At 35.3% G+C, this 21,496-nt stretch overlaps 1 protein-coding gene across 6 annotated transcripts in view; it reads left to right on the top strand.

The window, feature by feature from the left end:
- The window catches only part of TUT4 (terminal uridylyl transferase 4), a 148,943-nt gene that overhangs the window by 71,158 nt on the left and 56,289 nt on the right, over positions 1–21,496 (top strand). For all 6 annotated transcript variants that reach the window (XM_036844951.1, XM_036844941.1, XM_036844967.1 and 3 more), the window contains exons 5-8: positions 9,445–9,622; positions 11,192–11,280; positions 12,441–12,492; positions 21,192–21,261. In XM_036844951.1, the coding sequence (XP_036700846.1) occupies positions 9,445–9,622; positions 11,192–11,280; positions 12,441–12,492; positions 21,192–21,261 (389 nt within the window). The remainder of the gene's footprint in view (positions 1–9,444; positions 9,623–11,191; positions 11,281–12,440; positions 12,493–21,191; positions 21,262–21,496) is intronic.

Raw genomic sequence — 21,496 nt, 5'->3', positions numbered from 1 at the left:
TTCCTCTGGAATTTTTTGGAAGAGTTTGAGAAGGATGGGTGTTAGCTCTTCTCTAAATGTTCGATAGAATTCACCTGTGAAGCCATCTGGTCCTGGACTTTTGTTTGTTGGAAGATTTTTAATCACAACCTCAATTTCAGTGCTTGTGATTGGTCTGTTTATATTTTCTATTTCTTCCTGGTTCAGTCTCGGGAGGTTGTGCTTTTCTAAGAATTTGTCCATTTCTTCCAGGTTGTCCATTTTATTGGCATATGGTTGCTTGTAGTGATCTCTCATGATCCTTTGTATTTCTGCAGTGTTAGTTGTTACTTCTCCCTTTTCATTTCTAATTCTGTTGATTTGAGTCCTCTCCCTTTTTTTCTCTTGATGAGTCTGGCTAATGGTTTATCAATTTTGTTTATCCTCTCAAAAAACCAGCTTTTAGTTTTATTGATATTTGCTATTGTTTCCTTCATTTCTTTTTCATTTATTTCTGATCTGACTCTATGATTTCTTTCCTTCTGCTAACTTTGGTTTTTTTTTTTGTTCTTTCTCTAATTGCTTTAGGTGTAAGGTTAGGTTTGTTTGTTTGAGATGTTTCTTGTTTTTGAGGTAGGATTGTATCGCTATAAACTTCCCTCTTAGAGCTGCTTTTGCTGCATCCCATAGGTTTTGGGTTGTTGTGTTTTCACTGTCATTTGTTTCCAGGTATTTTTTGGTTTCCTCTTTGATTTCTTCAGTGATCTCTAGGTTATTTAGTAGTGTACTGTTTAGCCTCCATGTGTTTGTATTTTTTACAGTTTTTTTCCTGTAATTGATATCTAGTCTTATAGCATTGTGGTCAGAAAAGATACTTGATATGATTTCAATTTTCTTAAGTTTACCAAGGCTTGATTTGTGATTCAAAATGTGGTTTATCCTGGAGAATGTTCCCTGAGCACTTGAGAAGAAAGTGTATTCTGTTGTTTTTGGATGGAATGTCCTATAAATATCAATTAAGTCCATTTTGTTTAATGTATCATTTAAAGCTTGTGTTTCCTTTTTTATTTCATTTTGGATGATCTGGTCCGTTGGTGAAAGTGGGTGTTTAAAGTCCCCTACCATTATTGTGTTACTGTCGATTTCCCCCTTTTATGGCTGTTAGCATTTGCCTTATGTATTGAGGTGCTCCTATGTTGGGTGCATAAATATTTACATTGTTATATCTTCTTCTTGGATTGATCCCTTGATCATTATGTAGTGTCCTTCTTTTTCTCTTATAATAGTCTTTGTTTTAATGTCTATTTTGTCTGATATGAGGATTGCTACTCCAGCTTTCTTTTGAATTCCATTTGCATGGAATATCTTTTTCCATCCCCTCACTTTCAGTCTGTATGTGTCTCTAGGTCTGAAGTGGGTCTCTTGTAGACAGCATATATACGGGTCTTGTTTTTGTATCCATTCAGCCAATCTATGTCTTTTGGTGGGAGCATTTAATCCATTTACATTTAAGGTAATTATCAATATGTATGTTCCTAGTACCATTTTCTTAATTGTTTTGGGTTTGTTATTGTAAGTCTTTTCCTTCTCTTGTGTTTCCCACTTACAGAAGTTCCTTTTAGCATTGTTGTAAAGCTGGTTTGGTGGTGTTGAATTCTCTTAACTTTTGCTTATCTGTAAAGGTTTTTAATTTCTCCATGAAATCTGAATGAGATCCTTGCTGGGTAGAGTAATCTTGGGTTGTAGGTTTTCCCTTTCATCACTTTAAATATGTCCTGCCACTCCCTTCTGGCTTGCAGAGTTTCTGCTGAAAATCAGCTCTTAATCTTATGGGGATTTCCTTGTATGTTATTTGTTGCTTTTCCCTTGATGCTTTTAATATTTTTTCTTTGTATTTAATTTTTGATAGTTTCATTAATATGTGTCTTGGCGTGTTTCTCTTTGGGTTTATCCTGTATGGTACTCTCTGTGCTTCCTGGACTTGATTGACTATTTCCTTTCCCATGTTGAGGAAGTTTTTGACTATAATCTCTTCAAATATTTTCTCAGCCCCTTTCTTTTTCTCTTCTTCTTCTGGGTCCCCTATAATTCGAATGTTGGTGCATTCAGTGTTGTACCAGAGGTCTCTGAGATTGTCCTCAATTCTTTTCATTGTTTTTTCTTCAGTCTGCTCTCTGGCAGTTATTTCCACCATTTTATCTTCCAGCTCACTTATCCATTCTTCTGCCTCAGTTATTCTGCTATTGATTCCTTCTAGAGTATTTTTAATTTCAGTGATTGTCTTCATCACTGTTTGTTTCCTCTTTACTTCTTCTAGATCCTTGCTAAATGTTTCTTGTATTTCTCCATTCTGTTTCTGAGATTTTGGATCATCTTTACTATCATTACTCTGAATTCTTTTTCAGGTAGGTTGCTATTTTGTTTTCATTTATTTGGTCTTGTAGGTTTTTACCTTGCTCCTTCATCTGTGACGTATTTTTCTGTCGTTAAATTTTTTTTTCCTCTTTTTTATGGGTGGTGCTGTATTCCTGTCTTACTGGTTGTTTGGCCTGAGACGTCCAGCACGGGAGTTTTCAGGCAGTTGGGTAGAGCTGGGCCTTGGTGCTGAGATGAGGACCTACGGGAGGCCTCACTCTGATTAATATTCCCTGAGGTTTGAGGTTCTCTGTTAGTCCAATGGTTTGGTCTCAGAGCTCTCACCACAGGAACTCGGGCCTGACTTCCGGCCTTGGAACCAAGATCTTGCAAGCTTCATGGTGTGGTAAAAAAAAAAAAAAGAAAAAGAAAAAAAAGGAGCAGTACAATATCAAAGAATAAAAAACAAAATAAAGTTAGAAAGATAAAAAATACATTAGGAAAAAAATAAAACTGTAATTAAAACAACTGCAACAAGGTAAAATAAAACCACAACAGAAAAAAGAAAAAAATAAAATAAAGAGGGGGGAACTAGCCAAAAGGGCAGATCAATAACAAAGTATAAAGAATAAAGTAAAATTTGAAAAATAAAAGATTTATTAGGAAATATAATAATATAAAAGAATCAAGAACAGTGAATCAACAAGGTAAAACAGAACCCCAATCTACAAGAGGAAAAAAGTAAAAAAAAAAAAAAAAAAAGCCTTGGCTATGAAAGTGGAGTTAGGCAGGGACCTAGCTGGGGGTGGGGTGGGGTGGGGTGGGGTGGGGGGGGCGGTGATGCTTGAGCGTGGGGCAGGGCCTATGCAGGGCCCTGTTCAGGCATGGCCCAGGACCTCTGCTTAGGATCTGGGCTTTGAAGGGGAGGGGCAGCACCTGGAAAGGAGGGCCTCTGGAGTGTGGAGTTCTGGAGTTTGGAGGTAGGGCCCTGAGTGAGGGTGTGTGGGTGGGATTTAGGCCCAGCGCATTGGAGGGTGTCTCCGAATGTAGAGGTAGGGCCCTGGATGGGGGTGTAGGGGCAGGGCTTGGGCTCTGAGTGGCAGGAGGGAGGCTCCCAGGGCAGAGGATTAGGCCTGGGGTGCCTAAGTGGACAGGGAGAGTGCTGGCCCGGTTCTCTTCCATTCCTTTGTGCTCCTCCCCACCATCTTCCCCAGGGTCTTCACCGTTGCCGCTGGACCCCTAACCATGGGTGGGTCCCTCTGGGTGTAGGAACTCCTCCCCTCCCCCAGCCACCCCTCAGGGGTGCTTGTCCCTGAGGTCCGGCCTTTACTTTTGCTCCCCCTTCCCTCCCTCCCACTCCCTCAGGACCCGCTCGGCTGGAGGGGGCCTCAGTGGGCAGAGGATCAGGATGAATCACAGCAGGTTCCTGGGGGCTCAAGTGGGCAGGTGAAACCTGACTGGCCATGTTCCCTTTTGATCCTCTGCCCTCCCAGTGGTTCCCCAATATCCTCCTTCTGTCGTGGGATCGCTTCCCCTCCCCCAGCCACCCCTCAGGGGCACCAGCCCCATCCCACCTCCACTTCTCCTCCCCCATCACTCCCCCCACGCCCCACATCCTACCCGGTCGCTGGGGGTTCGCCCTGTTCCCTTAGGTGCCCGTGGTCCCGCACTGGTGCCTGGTAAGTACCCTAGTTGTGAGGAGATGCGAATCCGCGTTCTCCTAGTATGCCATCTTGACTCTGCCCCCTATAAAATGATTTGATATAGCTCCCTAAGAGGTTATTTTAAGACTTAAGTGACATAATATCTCTAAAACCCCTGGCACAATGCCAAGCCCATAGTGGGTACTCAATAAATGGTGGTTGTTGTTGCTGTTATTATAGAGATAGAGAGTGCTTACTTGTGGAAACACAAGCCAGTATAGAGGGCGTGTTTAAAATGAGGAGAATAAGTTGATTACCTCAGGAGGTAAAGAGTGATGGAATGCATAGCATGTTATTAATCATGAATTAAAGGGAGCATTTCATTATGTTGGAAAGGGAAAGACATTAAGAAGCCTCACTGAATATTTGACATTTAAGGTACAACTTCAGGGATTAGAGTTTCACCAGATGGATACAAGAAAGATGTCATGATGTGAGTAATGATGTGGAGACCCAATATCACATATAGTCTTTGGAAGCTGCTGACTATTTAACTATGGATATCTGTCCCAGATGTTATGGGGAGGGAATGGTTGGAGGAGACCTAAAAGGCATGCTGAAAGTAAATTTGCTGTATATTCCCGTTAAGAAGGTGGTGCATTATCCTATTGGTGGCCATTGAAGGTTAAAACAATTTTTTTATTGTGGTAAAATATATATGACATAATATTTACCATTTTAAACCATCTTTAAGTGTATAGTTCAGTGACATTAAGTACAGTCACATTGTTGGTACAATGATCTGCAATATCCATTTCCAGACTTTTTCATTAACTTATATTGAAACCCTGTATCCATTAAACATAACTCCTCATTTCTCTCTCACCCTTGCTCCTGGTAACCACCGCTGTACTTTCTGTCTCTGTATTTGACTATTGTAGGTGCTGCATATAAGTTGGAATATATATTTGTCCTTTTCTCGCTTATTTCACTTAGCGTAACATCTTTAAGCTTCAACCATATTGTATACAGTACGTGTCAGAATTTCTTTTTTAATGTTGAATAATATCCCATTCTGTGTAATATATACCATGTTTTTGTGTGTCCATTCATCCATGGATGGATATCTGGGTTGTTTCTTCTACTTTTGCTATTGTGAATATGTTGGTATGAACATGGTGTAGAAATACTTGTTTGAATCTTTACTTTCATTTCTTTGTGTATATACCCAGAAGTGGAATTGCTGAGTCAAATGGTAAATTTATGTTTAATTTCTGAGGACTGCCATGCTGTTTTCCTGCAGGGCTGTACCATTTTACATTACCACTAGTGATACACAAGGGTTCATTTCTTCATATCAACAAATCTTGTTTGTTGTTTTTTCTGTTGTTGTTGTTGTTTTGATAATAATCATCCTAGTTTGTATCTCATTGTGGTTTTGATTTGCATTGCCCAAATGATTAGTGATGCTGAGTATCACTTCATGTCCTTGTTAGCCATTCATATATCTTCTTTGGAGAAATGTCTATTCAAGTCCGTGACCACTTTTGAATTGGGTTATTTTTCTTGTAGTTGAGTTTAGGAGTTCTTCATATGTTTCTGGATATTAATTCTGTATCAGACACATGACTTGCAAATTTTTTATTCCATTATATGAGTTGCCTTTTACTCTATTAGTAGTGTTGTTTGATACACAAAGTATTTAATTTTTGTGAAGTCCATTTGTCTATTTTTTCTTTTGTTTCCTGTGTTTTTGTTTAATATCCAAAAAATCATTTCCAAATCCAATGTCATGAAGCTTTTTCTCTTTGTTTTCTTCTAAGAGTTTTATAACTTTGCTCTTACGTTTAGATCTTTGATCCATTTTGAGTTAATTTTTGTATGTGGTGTAAGACAAGGATCCATATTGCATGTGGATATCCAGCTTTCCTAGCACCATGTTTTGAAAAGGCAGTTCTTTCCCATTGAATGTTCTTAACATTTTTATTAAAAATCATTTGACCTTATATATGAACATCTATTTCTGGGCTCTCTTATTTTATTGGCCTCTGTGTCTATATTTACGCCAGTGCCATACTGTTTTGGTTACTGTGGCTTTGCAGTAAGTTTTGAAGTCAGGAAATGTTAGTATCCTAGCTTTGTTCCTCTTGTTCAAGATTGTTTTGGCTATTTGGGGTCCCTTGAGAGTCCAGGTGAATTTTAGGATCTTTTTTCCTATTTCTGCAAAAAAAAGTCATTGGGATATTGATAGGGATTGCATTGAATATGTAGATTGCTTTGGGTACTGTTGACATCTTAACAATATTAAGTCTGCCAATCCATGAACATGGAATATCTTTCTCTTTATTCATGTCTTCTTTAATTTCTTTAAGCCATGTTTTGTCTTTTTCACTGTACACCTCTTTCGTCTTCTTGGTTAATTCTTAAATCTTTTATTCTTTTTGATGCTATTTTAAGTGGAATTATTTTTTTTCAGGTTGTTCATTGTTAGTGTATAGAAATGCAGCTGATTTTTGTGTGCTGATTTGTATCCTGCTAGTTTGCTGAATTTGTTCATTAGTTTTAACATTTGTTTTTAGACTCTTAAGGGTTTTCTACATATTAGATTATGTTATCTGTGAATAGAGATAATTTTATTTATTCCTTTCCAAGTTGGATGCCTTTTATTTCTTTTTCTTGCCTAATTCCTTTGGCTAGACCTTCCAATAATATGTTGAATAGAAGTGGTGAAATGGGCATTCTTTACTGGTTCCTGATCTTAGAGGAAAGCTTTCAGTCTTTCACTATCAGATATGATGTTAGCTGTAGGCTTTTCATATATGGTCTTTATTATGTAGCAGTAGTTTCATTTTATTCCTAGTTTGTTGAGTGTTTTTACTGCAAGGGGTGTTGAATTTTGTCAAATGGTTTCTCTGCATCAGTTGAGGTTATCTGTCATTTTTCCCTTTTCATGCTTTTAAGGTGGTATATTACATTGATTATTTTATGTTTAACCATTCTTGCATTCTAGGAGTAAATCACATTTGGTCATGGTGTATAATCCTTTTAATATTCTGTGAATTCGGTTTCCTAGTGTTTTGTTGAAGATGTATTGAAGGTTTTTAAATAGGAGAATAACTGGTAGAAATATGGGGAATGGGATGAAGAGCCGGAGATTAGAAATGGGAGAGTAATTAGGAGGTTTTTGCCTTTTGGGCAAGTTTTCCTAGCCTAAACTAATTCTTTCCAGCATTTACCTCATCTCAGTAGAAGGCACCACCATTTACCATGTTGCTTAGGATAAGCACATTTGAATCATCTTTGATTCATCTCTTTCTTTTACACCCCACATTCAAACCATTAGCAAATGCTATAGAATTTACCTTCAAAATATGTATTCCAAATTTAGCCATTTGTCACACATCTCTACTTTTTCTGCTGTAGTCTAAGCTACCACCATCTCTCATGTGGACTATTTCCAACTTATCTCACTTCTTGCCCCGCCCCACCCCCCCACCCAGTCTTCTTCATTTAGTAGCCAGAATTGTTCTTTTAAAATATATCATGTTACTTCCTACTTATAGCCCATCAGTAGCTTCACAACTTAAAATTCTAAGCCCTTATCAAGTTTCATGAGGTTATACAATATTTGGCTTCTAGTTAACTTTTCAGTTTCATCATGTTTCACAGTCACCACTTTGTTACTCAGCCTCAGACATATTGCTCTCTTTAAATAAGATTAGGTACTTTTTTGCCTCTGAGTCTTCGCACTTACTGTTTTCTGTGTCTTGAATGTTCTTCCTCCAGAAATTTAAATGTCTCTCTTCTTCACTTTCAGGTCTCTTCACCTGTTTAGAGTGGCTTTCTTTGTCTACTCTATTCTAAAATAATACCATCTTCCCAACAGTCTGTAGCCTCTTACCCTGTTTAATTTTTCTTAATAACACTACCTGACATCATAATATATATTTATTTATCTGTTGTCTATTTTCTCTAACTAGAATGTAAGTTATAGAAGGGTAGGGATTTAATTGATCATATTTATGACAGAGGATATATGAAGATATCAGGTTGACATGAGGATGAGCAATAATATGAGGATATAAATGAGAATGTTTGATTGAACAGTATCCTAAAGGAGGTAGAATAGGCTTATTTTTCAAAAAAAAATTTATTTATTTATTTTTATTTATTTGGCTGCGCCAGGTCTTCGTTGCGGCAAGCAGGATTGTTGCAGCATGCGGGATCTTTAGTTGCAGCATACAGGCTCTTATTGCAGCATGCGGGATAGCATAGATAGAAGAGTGTGTTCACTGTCTTTTATCCTCTTATTTTTAATCTAGAAATAAAGATAATTTTGTTGCATGTTAATTTTGTGTCATTTTTTCATTAAGTATATTGCTGTTAATACCTTGGATAAATCCTAAAAAAAAAGTAGTCCTGAAAACTTAGATGCTCATCTAAGATGTAGTTTATAGTTAAGGTTGCAGAAATGATCTCAGAAACTTATAAAAACAAGGTTGTCTTACTTCCTATGTTTGATTATTCTGTACCATAGGTAAACTTGATTTACATTAAGACTGAATACGGTAACAAAGAATAGAATTAGGAATAGACCAAAGTCTTTGTTTTACTATATTGAGTGGGGGAGGGGGAAAGAACAAACTACTTTTGATCATTCTTTTGGGAGCTCCATATCTCAAAAAAAATATGAGATTGTTTGTTGACTGAAATGTGATAATAGAAAATGTTTTTGTTATAATATTAAAGAAATGGTATGGTCTGTTATGTTGAAAAATGTATGGAATAGTAGGATGTGAGCTGGTGGGTGATTTTCTTCTTTTCTTATAATTCATGTAGCTTTTGCAGTTAGCATGTAGTTTTTAAAATGAGAGTAATCAATTAATTTAAAAAATCATTGTGCATATATAATATAGTCCCTCTTCAGCTCCTTGCTTTAAATTGCTTTCAAACTTTTAGCAGAATAGAGGTTTTGTTTTTTTTAACATTTTGCCTAGTTTTGTATAAAATAGCAACGAAATCAGTTTTAAATGGGAGGCAGTGTATCAAATACATGGCGATATTGTTTAGGATGTTTTCCTGTGACCATTTAATCTGGTACTGTACATGCCGATCAGAGACATTCAAGACCTTCTGCTGTACCTAAGACAGTCTCTCTTGGCTGCAACAAAATGATCAGCTAAATGTTGTTACTTATGGAATCTTGGCTTTGATGTAGCATTTCAGAATTTATGCAGACAGTAAAGTAAAACAGGTTTTATTTTTAAAATGTTTAATAGCAACCTCCCCCACAGCACCTCTCATTCTTTCAGTCCTGCTTCACAGAGGCAGGGATCTCTGTCTCTTTTGTTCAGTTCCATATCCTAGGTTTCTTAAATCTGGCAATAGAAGGTGCATATATGTTGATTATGTCCTTCTCTCCTAAATACGAGGACGTTAAAATAGAAATCTTTTTTTATATTGTTGTTGTTAAACGTCACACTAATAGGAAAAACAGGAAGAAAGTGAACTTCGTTCTCTGCCACCTCCTTCCCTTGCCCACTTGGCTGCTTTAAGTGTTGCAGTTATTGAATTAGCAAAAGAACAAGGAATAACAGATGATGACCTCAGAGTTCGTCAGGAAATTGTGGAGGAGATGTCAAAGGTTATAACAGCATTTTTACCAGGTACAGCTTCATTTTATACTTAATTTTTAAAATGACACAACTCTTCCTCTTGCTTCCTCTTGAACTTAGGGTAAATTCTTAATGTTTTTCTTTCTGTTTTTTTCTCCATCTTAAAAGTAGATTAATTTAATTATTTGTAAATGACTTTTGGGGGGAGATGTTTCAGAAAAGGAAAATGGAGAATTACGGCACAGCATAATTTTTGTAATAAGAAAAAAAGATTTTTAAAATGTCAGATACAAGATTAATTGCTTAGTGCTTGAATATTATATTTTATATTAAATTTTCAGTATCATTGACTTCTGAATGGACATTTTAGTCATATTTATTTCGGTATATACAGTTGAACTAGTTACTGAATAAAATTCCTATTGCTTGATAGTGGGGAAAATTAATTTACTTTAAGGATGTTAGAGGTAAAATTTACACTTTTATTTCTTTTTTTGACTCTTGATCTTTCTTTACAGAAAGCTATTGTTTTGGGTACAAGGGGGAGTTGGGTCAGGTTTATTGTAGACATTATGTATAGATTATTTGCTTAGCCCTCAGCATTTTTTTTAATTAATACTGAATTTAGGTAAATGGATATTAAGTAAGACTTGTTTCTTACCACCAAAGGGACTTTAGACAGTTGATAAATTATAATTTTATATCAAGCCATTGTGAGATTTATAAGAAAGAATATAAAATTGAAATTGAAATTTTAATTTTTATTATTTCTATAATGTAGTTTTCTATCTAAAACACATTGATACTAATTTAAATTATACATAGGAATAATTTACTTACTATTATAAGAATAGAAGTGAAATATTTATGATTTTAATGACTTGGATGACTTCCAGACATTTTGTGAACTTGAAAAGTAGACTTTTATATATTCAACTGAGTACAAACTTAACACTTCCTAGCATACTAAACATCCCATGATCAGTCCCAATCATGTTATCTTTCAACTTGCCCTCTGCTGAGATCCTTTAAAAATTTACCTTATTATGATTTTTGAAATAACATATTTGATAGTTTGCAAAAGATGTAGGTAGCATGTTATTATTCCTATTTATTTTGTTCTGTGAACTCTTGAAAGCCAGAGTTTTTTTTGGTTTTAGGTCTGCAGTATCAATTGACTTGGCTTCACTTTGTGTTTTTAAAGAGCATTGGCTGAATGTCTGTGATCCCTTCCCCATTTAAAGAGCTATTTCTGAAGTAAATATAAATATCTAAAGAAATATGTAGTTTGTGACAGTAGCTATAGCTAGGTTAGTACATTCTTTACTGTTACATATTAAATGTGAAACATACTTCTAGTTATTCCTAAATGAATTACTACTAAAATTTTGTTTAAACACTGAACTTGAATGAGTTATTTCTCTCTTCCTGAACCCAATAACTGAGAACCATTTTTATTATTTTGTAGATCAGTTAGAAAAGGATATTATTCTTCTATAATTGCTGTATTAGAATTGGAAGACACAGAATTGAAATATATGCAGTTTTCCTATCACTGTTTTTTAAAGTTCTCATATTTGCATGCTGTTTCATGCTATGATATTTTTCCTTCATTTCCAGAGTGTTCACTTAGGTTGTATGGCTCGTCTCTGACTAAGTTTGCTCTGAAAAGTAGTGATGTTAATATAGATATAAAATTTCCTCCCAAGGTAAGTAATTAGACAAGACCCTTTTCTGTATGGTTCTTAATTAGTACTTGCTATTGTTTATTGATTATCTTTTTAGAGAAGATATAGGGGAATATAAAACACTGGCTTGTAGAATGTTACCATCATGATTTAACAGTGCTTTTGGAAAGTACTTTCTAGGTGTCAGACATAGGTGGAATTAAAGAAAATAAGGGAGAAAAAAAAAAAGGAAGAAGAGGAAGGCGGTCAAAAATAAAGGGAAAATGCTTGTATTTGAACATGTTGAACAGTTACTGTTTATGGTAAGCAGTTTAGAAAGAGGAAAGAATTTTGAAATCATACATCTGTAGATGTTCAAATCTTGGCTGCAATGAGCAAGTTACTTGACCTTCTTGAGCCTCAGTTTCTAATTTCCAAAATAGGAATAATAACTTCAATATTAAATAAGGTGATATATACCAAGTATTTTTGTATAGTACCTGGTACATTATAGGTACTTTTAATAAGTAGTGGCTAGGACCATTAGCAAAATACCAATATTGTTTAGCATTGCTAACATTGCTTATTTACTGACATATCAAACATTTAAAATAATCAGTTGATATTTTATGTGTTTTTAATTTTTTGAATAATAAGTTTATGCTCAAGGAGGTTTGATTTGGGTGAAAATTTGATGTTTTAATTTCTAGTCTGATATAGTCATTAACTTACAAGTAAGGTATGATTATTAAATACTTTTTAAATAGCAGCAAAGTACACATTTAAGCTAAATATTTGACATGCTTGTTATTTAAAGTAGTATTTTAATCTAAGCCTTTTGGCCATGCTGCCAGTTGTCAATATCCCTTAAATTTCTTATCTCAACAACTTCTCTTTAGAAATCATTTGGTAAACTGATTTCTTTTTCATTTGTTTTGATATGAAATTACAGAATCTTTTCTCACTCTAAGAACTCACTAATTCTAGTAGTGTTGCTGGAATAATAGCACTATATGATTTATTAGATTCTACTTCCTCCATGAACAAGATTTCTTAACATAAAAGTAGAACACTATTCTGTTTTCATTATTTTAAAATACAGAGCATGATTTTACTTGTATTTAGTGAAATTGAATTATCTCTAAAGTTCTGCAACTTGAACTTTGAAGTTAGTGTATTTATTAATTTGAAACTTCTTTTAGATGAATCATCCAGATCTTCTGATACAAGTGCTTGGGATTTTAAAAAAAAGTGGTGAGTTTCTTTTTAAAGTTGTTTTTCTAAAGAAAGTTCTTTAAATATATATGCATTGTGTTGTTTATGTGTGCCTAACCAAGTTAAACTAAAACTGCTAGAATATTTGCATCATTGTATTGCATATGTATTTAATAGGTGTACTAGAACATTTACATGTTGGTTACATCAAAAGTATCATATTTAAAATTGATATATTAAAAATGATTGCCTTTTGGGTAATTTCAAAATGTTGCCTTTGAGTATTATGGATGCTTCTTGTGTAAAATGAGACAGAAAACCTGTAATCATTAGGAGATTGTTGATGAAGGAAGATTTAGGGACAGACTTGGGGGAAAAATGTGTATGCATTGAGTAAATATGTTTCTTCCCCACTTAAAACAATGTTAATCATTTATAGTACATCAACCAAATTATACCTAGTAAGTCTTTCATATGTGGCTCATCTGTCTGGATTGATTTTTATGTAAAAAGGACATTTTTATGTAAAAAGGACATTCATTCATTTATGTAACAAGTATTGTTACCTGTAAAAAGGTAACAGTACTTTTTAAATAAAAATTTTAAAAATTACAACTTTCTCAAAGCAGGTCCCAGGTCATGTAGTACAGTCTGGAATATTATTTTCTTGGTTTTATTTACTGCTTTTTTTGTTACATAAAGTAAATGCTTAGGAGCTCAGACTCTGGAGCCAGACTTTCCAGGCACAAATTTTAGTTGTACCGCTTACTGGTTGTGTGTCCTTTGACAAATTACTTAAGTGTTAATGCTTCACTTTTCTCATCTATAAAATGGCAATAATATAGTATCTTTTTGATGAGAGGGTTGTTTATGAGGATGAAATGGGTTAAGCCATAGCTTAGAAAAGTACCTGGTTTACAGTACCTTCTTATTACATTTCTGCTGCTGTGATTGTTATTATTATTACTATTGTCATCTTAAATTTTATGAATCCAAATTACCTGTCAAGAGCAACAGTCAGCTCTACCCACCACCAGAGCCTCCCATCAAGCCTCTTAGATAGCCTCAACCACCAGAGGACAGACAGCAGAAGCAAGAAAAACTACAATCCTGCAGCCTGTGGACCAAAACCCACAGTTACAGAAAGATTGACAAGATAAAAAGGCAGAGGGCTATATACCAGATGAAGGAACAAGAAAAAACCCCAGAAAAACAACTAAATGAAGTGGAGATAGGCAACCTTCCAGAAAAAGAATTCAGAATAATGATAGTAAAGATGATCCAGGACCTCGGAATAAGAATGGAAGCAAAGATTGAGAAGATGCAAGAAATGATTAACAAAGACCTAGAAGAATTAAAGAACAAACAAACAGAGATGACCAATACAATAACTGAAATGAAAACTACGCTAGAAGGAATCAATAGCAGAATAACTGAGGCAGAAGAACGGATAAGTGACCTGGAAGACAGAATGGTGGAATTCACTGCTGCGGAACAGAATAAAGAAAAAAGAATGAAAAGAAATGAAGACAGCCTAAGAGACCTCTGGGACAACATTAAACGCAACAACATTCGCATTATAGGGGTCCCAGAAGGAGAAGAGAGAGAGAAAGGACCAGAGAAAATATTTGAAGAGATTATAGTCGAAAACTTCCCTAACATGGGAAAGGAAATAGCCACCCAAGTCCAGGAAGTGCAGAGAGTCCCATACAGGATAAACCCAAGGAGAAACACGCCGAGACACATAGTAATCAAAGTGGCAAAAATTAAAGACAAAGAAAAATTATTGAAGGCAGCAAGGGAAAAATGACAAATAACATACAAGGGAACTCCCATAAGGTTAACAGCTGATTTCTCAGCAGAAACTCTACAAGCCAGAAGGGAGTGGCATGATATACTTAAAGTGATGAAAGGGAAGAACCTACAACCAAAATTACTCTACCCGGCAAGGATCTCATTTAGATTTGATGGAGAAATCAAAAGCTTTACAGACAAGCAAAAGCTAAGAGAATTCAGCACCACCAAACCAGCTCTACAACAAATGCTAAAGGAACTTCTCTAAGTGGGAAACACAAGAGAAGAAAAGGACCTACAAAAACAAACCCAAAACAATTAAGAAAATGGTCATAGGAACATACATATTGATAATTACCTTAAACGTGAATGGATTAAATGCTCCAACCAAAAGACACAGGCTTGCTGAATGGATACAAAAACAAGACCCATATATATGCTGTCTACAAGAGACCCACTTTAGACCTAGGGACACATACAGACTGAAAGTGAGGGGATGGAAAAAGATATTCCATGCAAATGGAAATCAAAAGAAAGCTGGAGTAGCTATACTCATATCAGATAAAATAGACTTTAAAGTAAAGAATGTTACAAGAGACAAAGAAGGACACTACATAATGATCAAGGGATCAATCCAAGAAGAAGATATAACAATTATAAATATATATGCACCCAACATAGGAGCACCTCAATACATAAGGCAACTGCTAACAGCCATAAAAGAGGAAATCGACAGCAACACAATAATAGTGGGGGACTTTAACACCTCACTTACACCAATGGACAGATCATCCAAAATGAAAATAAATAAGGAAACAGAAGCTTTAAATGACACAATAGACCAGATAGATTTAATTGATATTTATAGGACATTCCATCCAAAAACAGCAGATTACACGTTCTTCTCAAGTGCGCACGGAACATTCTCCAGGATAGATCACATCTTGGGTCACAAATCAAGCCTCAGTAAATTTAAGAAAATTGAAATCATATCAAGCATCTTTTCTGACCACAACGCTATGAGATTAGAAATGAATTACAGGGGAAAAAACGTAAAAAAGACAAACACATGGAGGCTAAACAATACGTTACTAAATAACCAAGAGATCACTGAAGAAATCAAAGAGGAAATCAAAAAATACCTAGAGACAAATGACAATGAAAACACGACGACCCAAAACCTATGGGATGCAGCAAAAGCAGTTCTAAGAGGGAAGTTTATAGCTATACAAGCCTACCTAAAGAAACAAGAAAAATCTCAAGTAAACAATCTAACCTTACACCTAAAGAAACTAGAGAAAGAAGAACAAACAAAACCCAAAGTTAGCAGGAGGAAAGAAATCATAAAGATCAGAGCAGAAATAAATGAAATAGAAACAAAGAAAACAATAGCAAAGATCAATAAAACTAAAAGCTGGTTCTTTGAGAAGATAAACAAAATTGATAAGCCATTAGCCAGACTCATCAAGAAAAAGAGGGAGAGGACTCAAATCAATAAAATCAGAAATGAAAAAGGAGACGTTACAACAGACTGATAACATCAGTCTGCAGAAATACAAAGCATCCTAAGAGACTACTACAAGCAACTTTATGCCAATAAAATGGACAACCTGGAAGAAATGGACAAATTCTTAGAAAGATATAACCTTCCAAGACTGAACCAGGAAGAAACAGAAAATATGAACAGACCAATCACAAGCAATGAAATTGAAACTGTGATTAAAAATCTTCCAACAAACAAAAGTCCAGGACCAGATGGCTTCACAGGTGAATTCTATCAAACATTTAGAGAAGAGCTAACACCTATCCTTCTCAAACTCTTCCAAAAAATTGCAGAGGAAGGAACACTCCCAAACTCATTCTATGAGGCCACCATCACCCTGATACCAAAACCAGACAAAGACACTACAAAGAAAGAAAATTACAGACCAATATCACTGATAAATATAGATGCAAAAATTCTCAACAAAATACTAGCAAACAGAATCCAACAACACATTAAAAGGATCATACACCACGATCAAGTGGGATTTATCACAGGGATGCAAGGATTCTTCAATATACGCAAATCAATCAATGTGATACACCATATTAACAAATTGAAGAAGAAAAACCATATGATCATCTCAATAGATGCAGAAAAAGCTTTTGACAAAATTCAACACCCATTTATGATAAAAACTCTCCAGAAAGTGCGCATAGAGGGAACCTACCGCAACATAATAAAGGCCATATATGACAAACCCACAGCAAACATCATTCTCAATGGTGAAAAACTGAAAGCATTTCCTCTAATATCAGGAACGAGACAAGGATGTCCACTCTCACCACTGTTATTCAACATAGTTCTGGAAGTCCTAGCCATGGCAATCAGAGAAGAAAAAGAAATAAAAGGAATACAAATTGGAAAAGAAGAAGTAAAACTGTCACTGTTTGCGGATGACATGATATTATACATAGAGAATCCTAAAACTGCCACCAGAAAACTGCTAGAGCTAATTAATGAATATGGTAAAGTTGCAGGATACAAAATTAATGCACAGAAATCTCTTGCATTCCTATACACTAATGATGAAAAATCTGAAAGAGAAATTATGGAAACACTCCGATTTACCATTGCAACAAAAAGAATAAAATACCTAGGAATAAACCTACCTAGCGAGACAAAAGACACTGATGAAAGAAATTAAAGATGATACCAACAGATGGAGAGATATACCATGTTCTTGGATTGGAAGAATCAACATTGTGAAAATGACTATACTACCCAAAGCAATCTACAGATTCAATGCAATCCCTATCAAATTACCAATGGCATTTTTTACGGAACTAGAACAAATCATCTTAAAATTTGTATGGAGACACAAAAGACCCCGAATAGCAAAAGCAGTCTTGAGGGAAAAAAACGGAGCTGGAGGAATCAGACTCCCTGACTTCAGACTATACTACAAAGCTACAGTAATCAAGACAATATGGTACTGGCACAAAAACAGAAACATAGACCAATGGAACAAGATAGAAAGCCCAGAGATAAACCCACGCACCTATGGTAAACTAATCTATGACAAAGGAGGCAAAGATATACAATGGAGAAAAGACAGCCTCCTCAATAAGTGGTGCTGGGAAAACTGGACAGCTACATGTAAAAGAATGAAATTAGAATACTCCCTAACACCATACACAAAAATAAACTCAAAATGGATTCGAGACCTAAATGTAAGACTGGACACTATAAAACTCTTAGAGGAAAACATAGGAAGAACACTCTTTGACATAAATCACAGCAAGATCTTTTTTGATCCACCTCTTAGAGTAATGCAAATAAAAACAAAAATAAACAAATGGGACCTAATGAAACTTCAAAGCTTTTGCACAGCAAAGGAAACCATAAACAAGACGAAAAGACAACCCTCAGAATGGGAGAAAATATTTGCAAACAAATCAACGGACAAAGGATTAATCTCCAAAATATATAAACAGCTCATTCAGCTCAATATTAAAGAAACAAACACCCCAATCCAAAAATGGGCAGAAGACCTAAATAGACATTTCTCCAAAGAAGACATACAGACGGCCACGAAGCATATGAAAAGATGTTCAACATCACTAATTATTAGAGAAATGCAAATCAAAACTACAATGAGGTATCACCTCACACCAGTTAGAATGGGCATCATCAGAAAATCTACAAACAACAAGTGCTGGAGAGGGTGTGGAGAAAAGGGAACCCTCTTGCACTGTTTGTGGGAATGTAAAGTGATACAGCCACTATGGAGAACAATATGGAGGTTCCTTAAAAAACTAAAAATAGGGGACTTCCCTGGTGGTCCAGTGGCTAAGGCTCCACACTCCCAATGCAGGGGGCCCAAGTTCGATCCCTGGTCAGGGAACTAGATCCCACATGACGCAACTAAGAGTCCACATGCCGCAACTAAGAGTTCACATGCCACAACGAAGATCCCACATGCCACAACTAAGACCTGGTGCAGCTAAATAAATAAATAAACAATTTAAAAAAAAAAAAAAAAAAACTAAAAATAGAATTACCATATGACCCAGCAATCCCACTACTGGGCATATACCCAGAGAAAACCGTAATTCAAAAAGACACATGCACCCGAATGTTCATTGCAGCACTATTTACAATAGCCAGGTCATGGAAGCAACCTAAATGCCCATCAACAGACGAATGGATAAAGAAGGTGTGGTACATATATACAATGGAATATTACTCAGCCATAAAAAGGAACAAAATTGAGTCATTTGTTGAGACGTGGATGGATCTAGAGACTGTCATACAGAGTGAAGTAAGTCAGAAAGAGAAAAACAAATATCGTATATTAACGCATGTATGTGGAACCTAGAAAAATGGTACAGATGAGCCGGTTTGCAGGGCAGAAGTTGAGACACAGGTGTAGAGAACGGACATATGGACACCAAGGGGGGAAAACTGCGGAGGGGTGGGGATGGTGTTGTGCTGAATTGGGCGATTGGGATTGACATGTATACACTGATGTGTATAAAATTGATGCCTAATAAGAACCTGCAGTATAAAAAAACAAACAAAACAACTAATACTAAACTTTCATTGGGTTATTTGTATGGAAATATGTTAATATAAGTGTTTCAGACATTACATGAAATTTCTAAAAATCTTATATGTTCTGGTATAATGTTATAAGTCATAATCCTAGTTATTACCTTAAAATGTATATCTCAGAAATAACTAATTTTCTTGTCAACTGCATTATTATGAACTTTCATCAAATCTTTAACTGTGGTCATTTTTAAGTCTTTTGTCATTTCCAGACAGTTCTGGGTGTACTCTGATGCTTTTGTAAATATGTTCCTATAAAAGGGTTTCATCTTCAGGAAGTTCATGGAAAAGACTCTGACAAGTACAGGTTTCTGGTAACTGACTGTACTGCTGAACTGAATGAATAAGCATTTTCAGAACTCTAATGAAAAACTGATGAACTCATAAAAGTGCTAACAAAAGATCAAGATAAAAAAAAAATTAATTACATGGGACTGAGTGAACTGATGAGGATGAGTATAATTTTTGTGACTTTCTGTCTGAATTAAAAAAAAAAAAATCCAACAAGGACTCAGAGGCAAAGAATATACAAATCAATTTTCACTGCAAAGTAAAGGAGCTGTTACAGTGGAGGATTACTGGACTGAATGTCAATATTATGACATAGTATTAGTGTGTTTCATGTTTGGTAATTGCAATCATTGTTGCTTTTGCTGTGGTCATCCATGTACAATGCTTGGTGTCAGTCTATTTATCTCTTGTAAAAATAAAATACAGTGTGTGTGTGTGGAAAAAAAAAAAAAAAGAAATCAGATTCAAAGAGAACCTGAGCAATTAACCTCTCAGAGCCTCTGTTGTTGGGAACACTGAAAAAGATCCATGCTTATTAGAGAGTTTACAACAATACACAACACCTAAGAGCTTCTCAGTACAAGTTAATGAAAATTTGAATTGAATTTAGAAAAGCATTTCTAGGCAAAAATAATTAAGCAATAAGTAAAATTATGGGGGGTGGAGCATGGGTCTTGAAAGAGCCAACTACTCTGGCTATTCAAAATTAACTGGAAACTTGTGGCTTGGGACTGGAAAAATCAGACTCCCCGGTGCCCATTTAAAAAAAAAAAAAAATTACCTGTCAAAAATATTTCCATTTTGGCTTAGAAGAGAAGGCTTATTGATTTTAGCCATACCCTCTCATTGGCTCTAGTGTCAGTTCTAAACTTCTTTTCTTCTCTCTGTCTGCCCTATCAGCTCTCCATTATTTATCAGCTTTTTGGCCATTTTCCTGGGATATTAATATTTAAGGGATGATTTTGGTCTAGTTTAACCTGTAAAGGGAGTTTTCTTCTGTAATAAATAGTTGACTCTCATTGCACAAAAACTCTAAGGCATAGTATAGATAAGCGCTTTTACCTCTTTAGACTCACTAGACACTATCAACGTAGCAAAAATATTTTAAAAGTATGTTTTCCACTAAAATACATGAATAGATCATCTTAAGTCACATAACATAGGTTTTTAAAATTCAGTCTGAATGTAAAATTGATTATTCCCTCCTTTACGCCCTCTCTTCTCTTTAAAGACCTCTATCCTGTTATCTACAGGATTTATTTGTTTATATATTTGTTTTCCAGATCCCTAATTGAGCTCTTTGTATCTATTCATTGTCATATCCACCATGCATAATGTAACTCCTGACATAAAGCTCTTCAGCACGTTTGTTTTGGATAGATTAATAATTCCAACAGGTACTACTAAGAGATTTTTTTTTGAACTTCAAATGAGATAATGTTAATCCATCTATTTTTGTTTAGATTAGATATTTTATGGCATGGGGCCTACCTTGGAGATGTAGAGAAAGACTTCAGAGTGGAAGTGTGCTTCACCTGTTAGTCCTTCCTTAAGAGCTTTGGCAGACTCTTCGTATATTAACAGGAAATAGGGCCAGTAGAGTTAGCCTTTTACTGCCATGGATAATTTAAAAGAACTATATTGTCAAAGCATTGTAGGTTCTCATTTCGTGACTCCTGTGGAAATAGCCTTCAGAAGTAAGTGGTGCCCTCTGTTTGCTGTATCTATGAAGGTTTAACGACTTTGACTAGATTGTATATTTACTTGGAAATATTCAAACTTTTCGGGATGTTAAAACCTTTCTTCTTAAGGTAATTATAATGTTCAGACAGTATTTGGGACTCTGCCTGTCTGTGGTTTGTGATAATACAGCAAATGACACCAAGAGAGGTAAGAGATTCTGTTGGGTTGATGCTCGTAACGAGAAGAGTGGATTATCCCACAGAAGCAGTGAGAGTGATTTTTAGAAGGAAACTATTACTTAATGTTTACCATAGAGCAAACATTTGAGAGATGTTGACATTAGCTTACATGTTTTATTTTTTTTCTTTATTAGTATTATATGTAGATGTGGAATCTGATTTTCACGCTAAAGTTCCTGTTGTGGTGTGCAAAGATCGGAAAAGGTTGGTAACAATGAAGAGAAAATAAAGTTTTTAAAAAAAAATTAACAACAACCAAGTATGCAGTGGATATCTGTAAGAGAGAAGAGTTTTGTTTTAGATTTCTCCTTGAATTAATTTGACTAAGCTAGTTTCTATTTATTAAAATTAGCAAGCCTGCTAAAAGCATGTGAACAAGAAATGGAGTTATTAGAGAGTTAAAAATAAAACATTCTAATGCAAAACTTTTCATTTGTTT

The sequence above is a fragment of the Balaenoptera musculus genome, chromosome 1 (assembly GCF_009873245.2).
Source record: "Balaenoptera musculus isolate JJ_BM4_2016_0621 chromosome 1, mBalMus1.pri.v3, whole genome shotgun sequence".
In the NCBI taxonomy this organism is placed as follows: domain Eukaryota; kingdom Metazoa; phylum Chordata; class Mammalia; order Artiodactyla; family Balaenopteridae; genus Balaenoptera; species Balaenoptera musculus.
The sequence above is the reverse complement of the archived record's forward strand: the minus strand, read 5'-3'. Positions and strand labels throughout refer to the sequence as shown.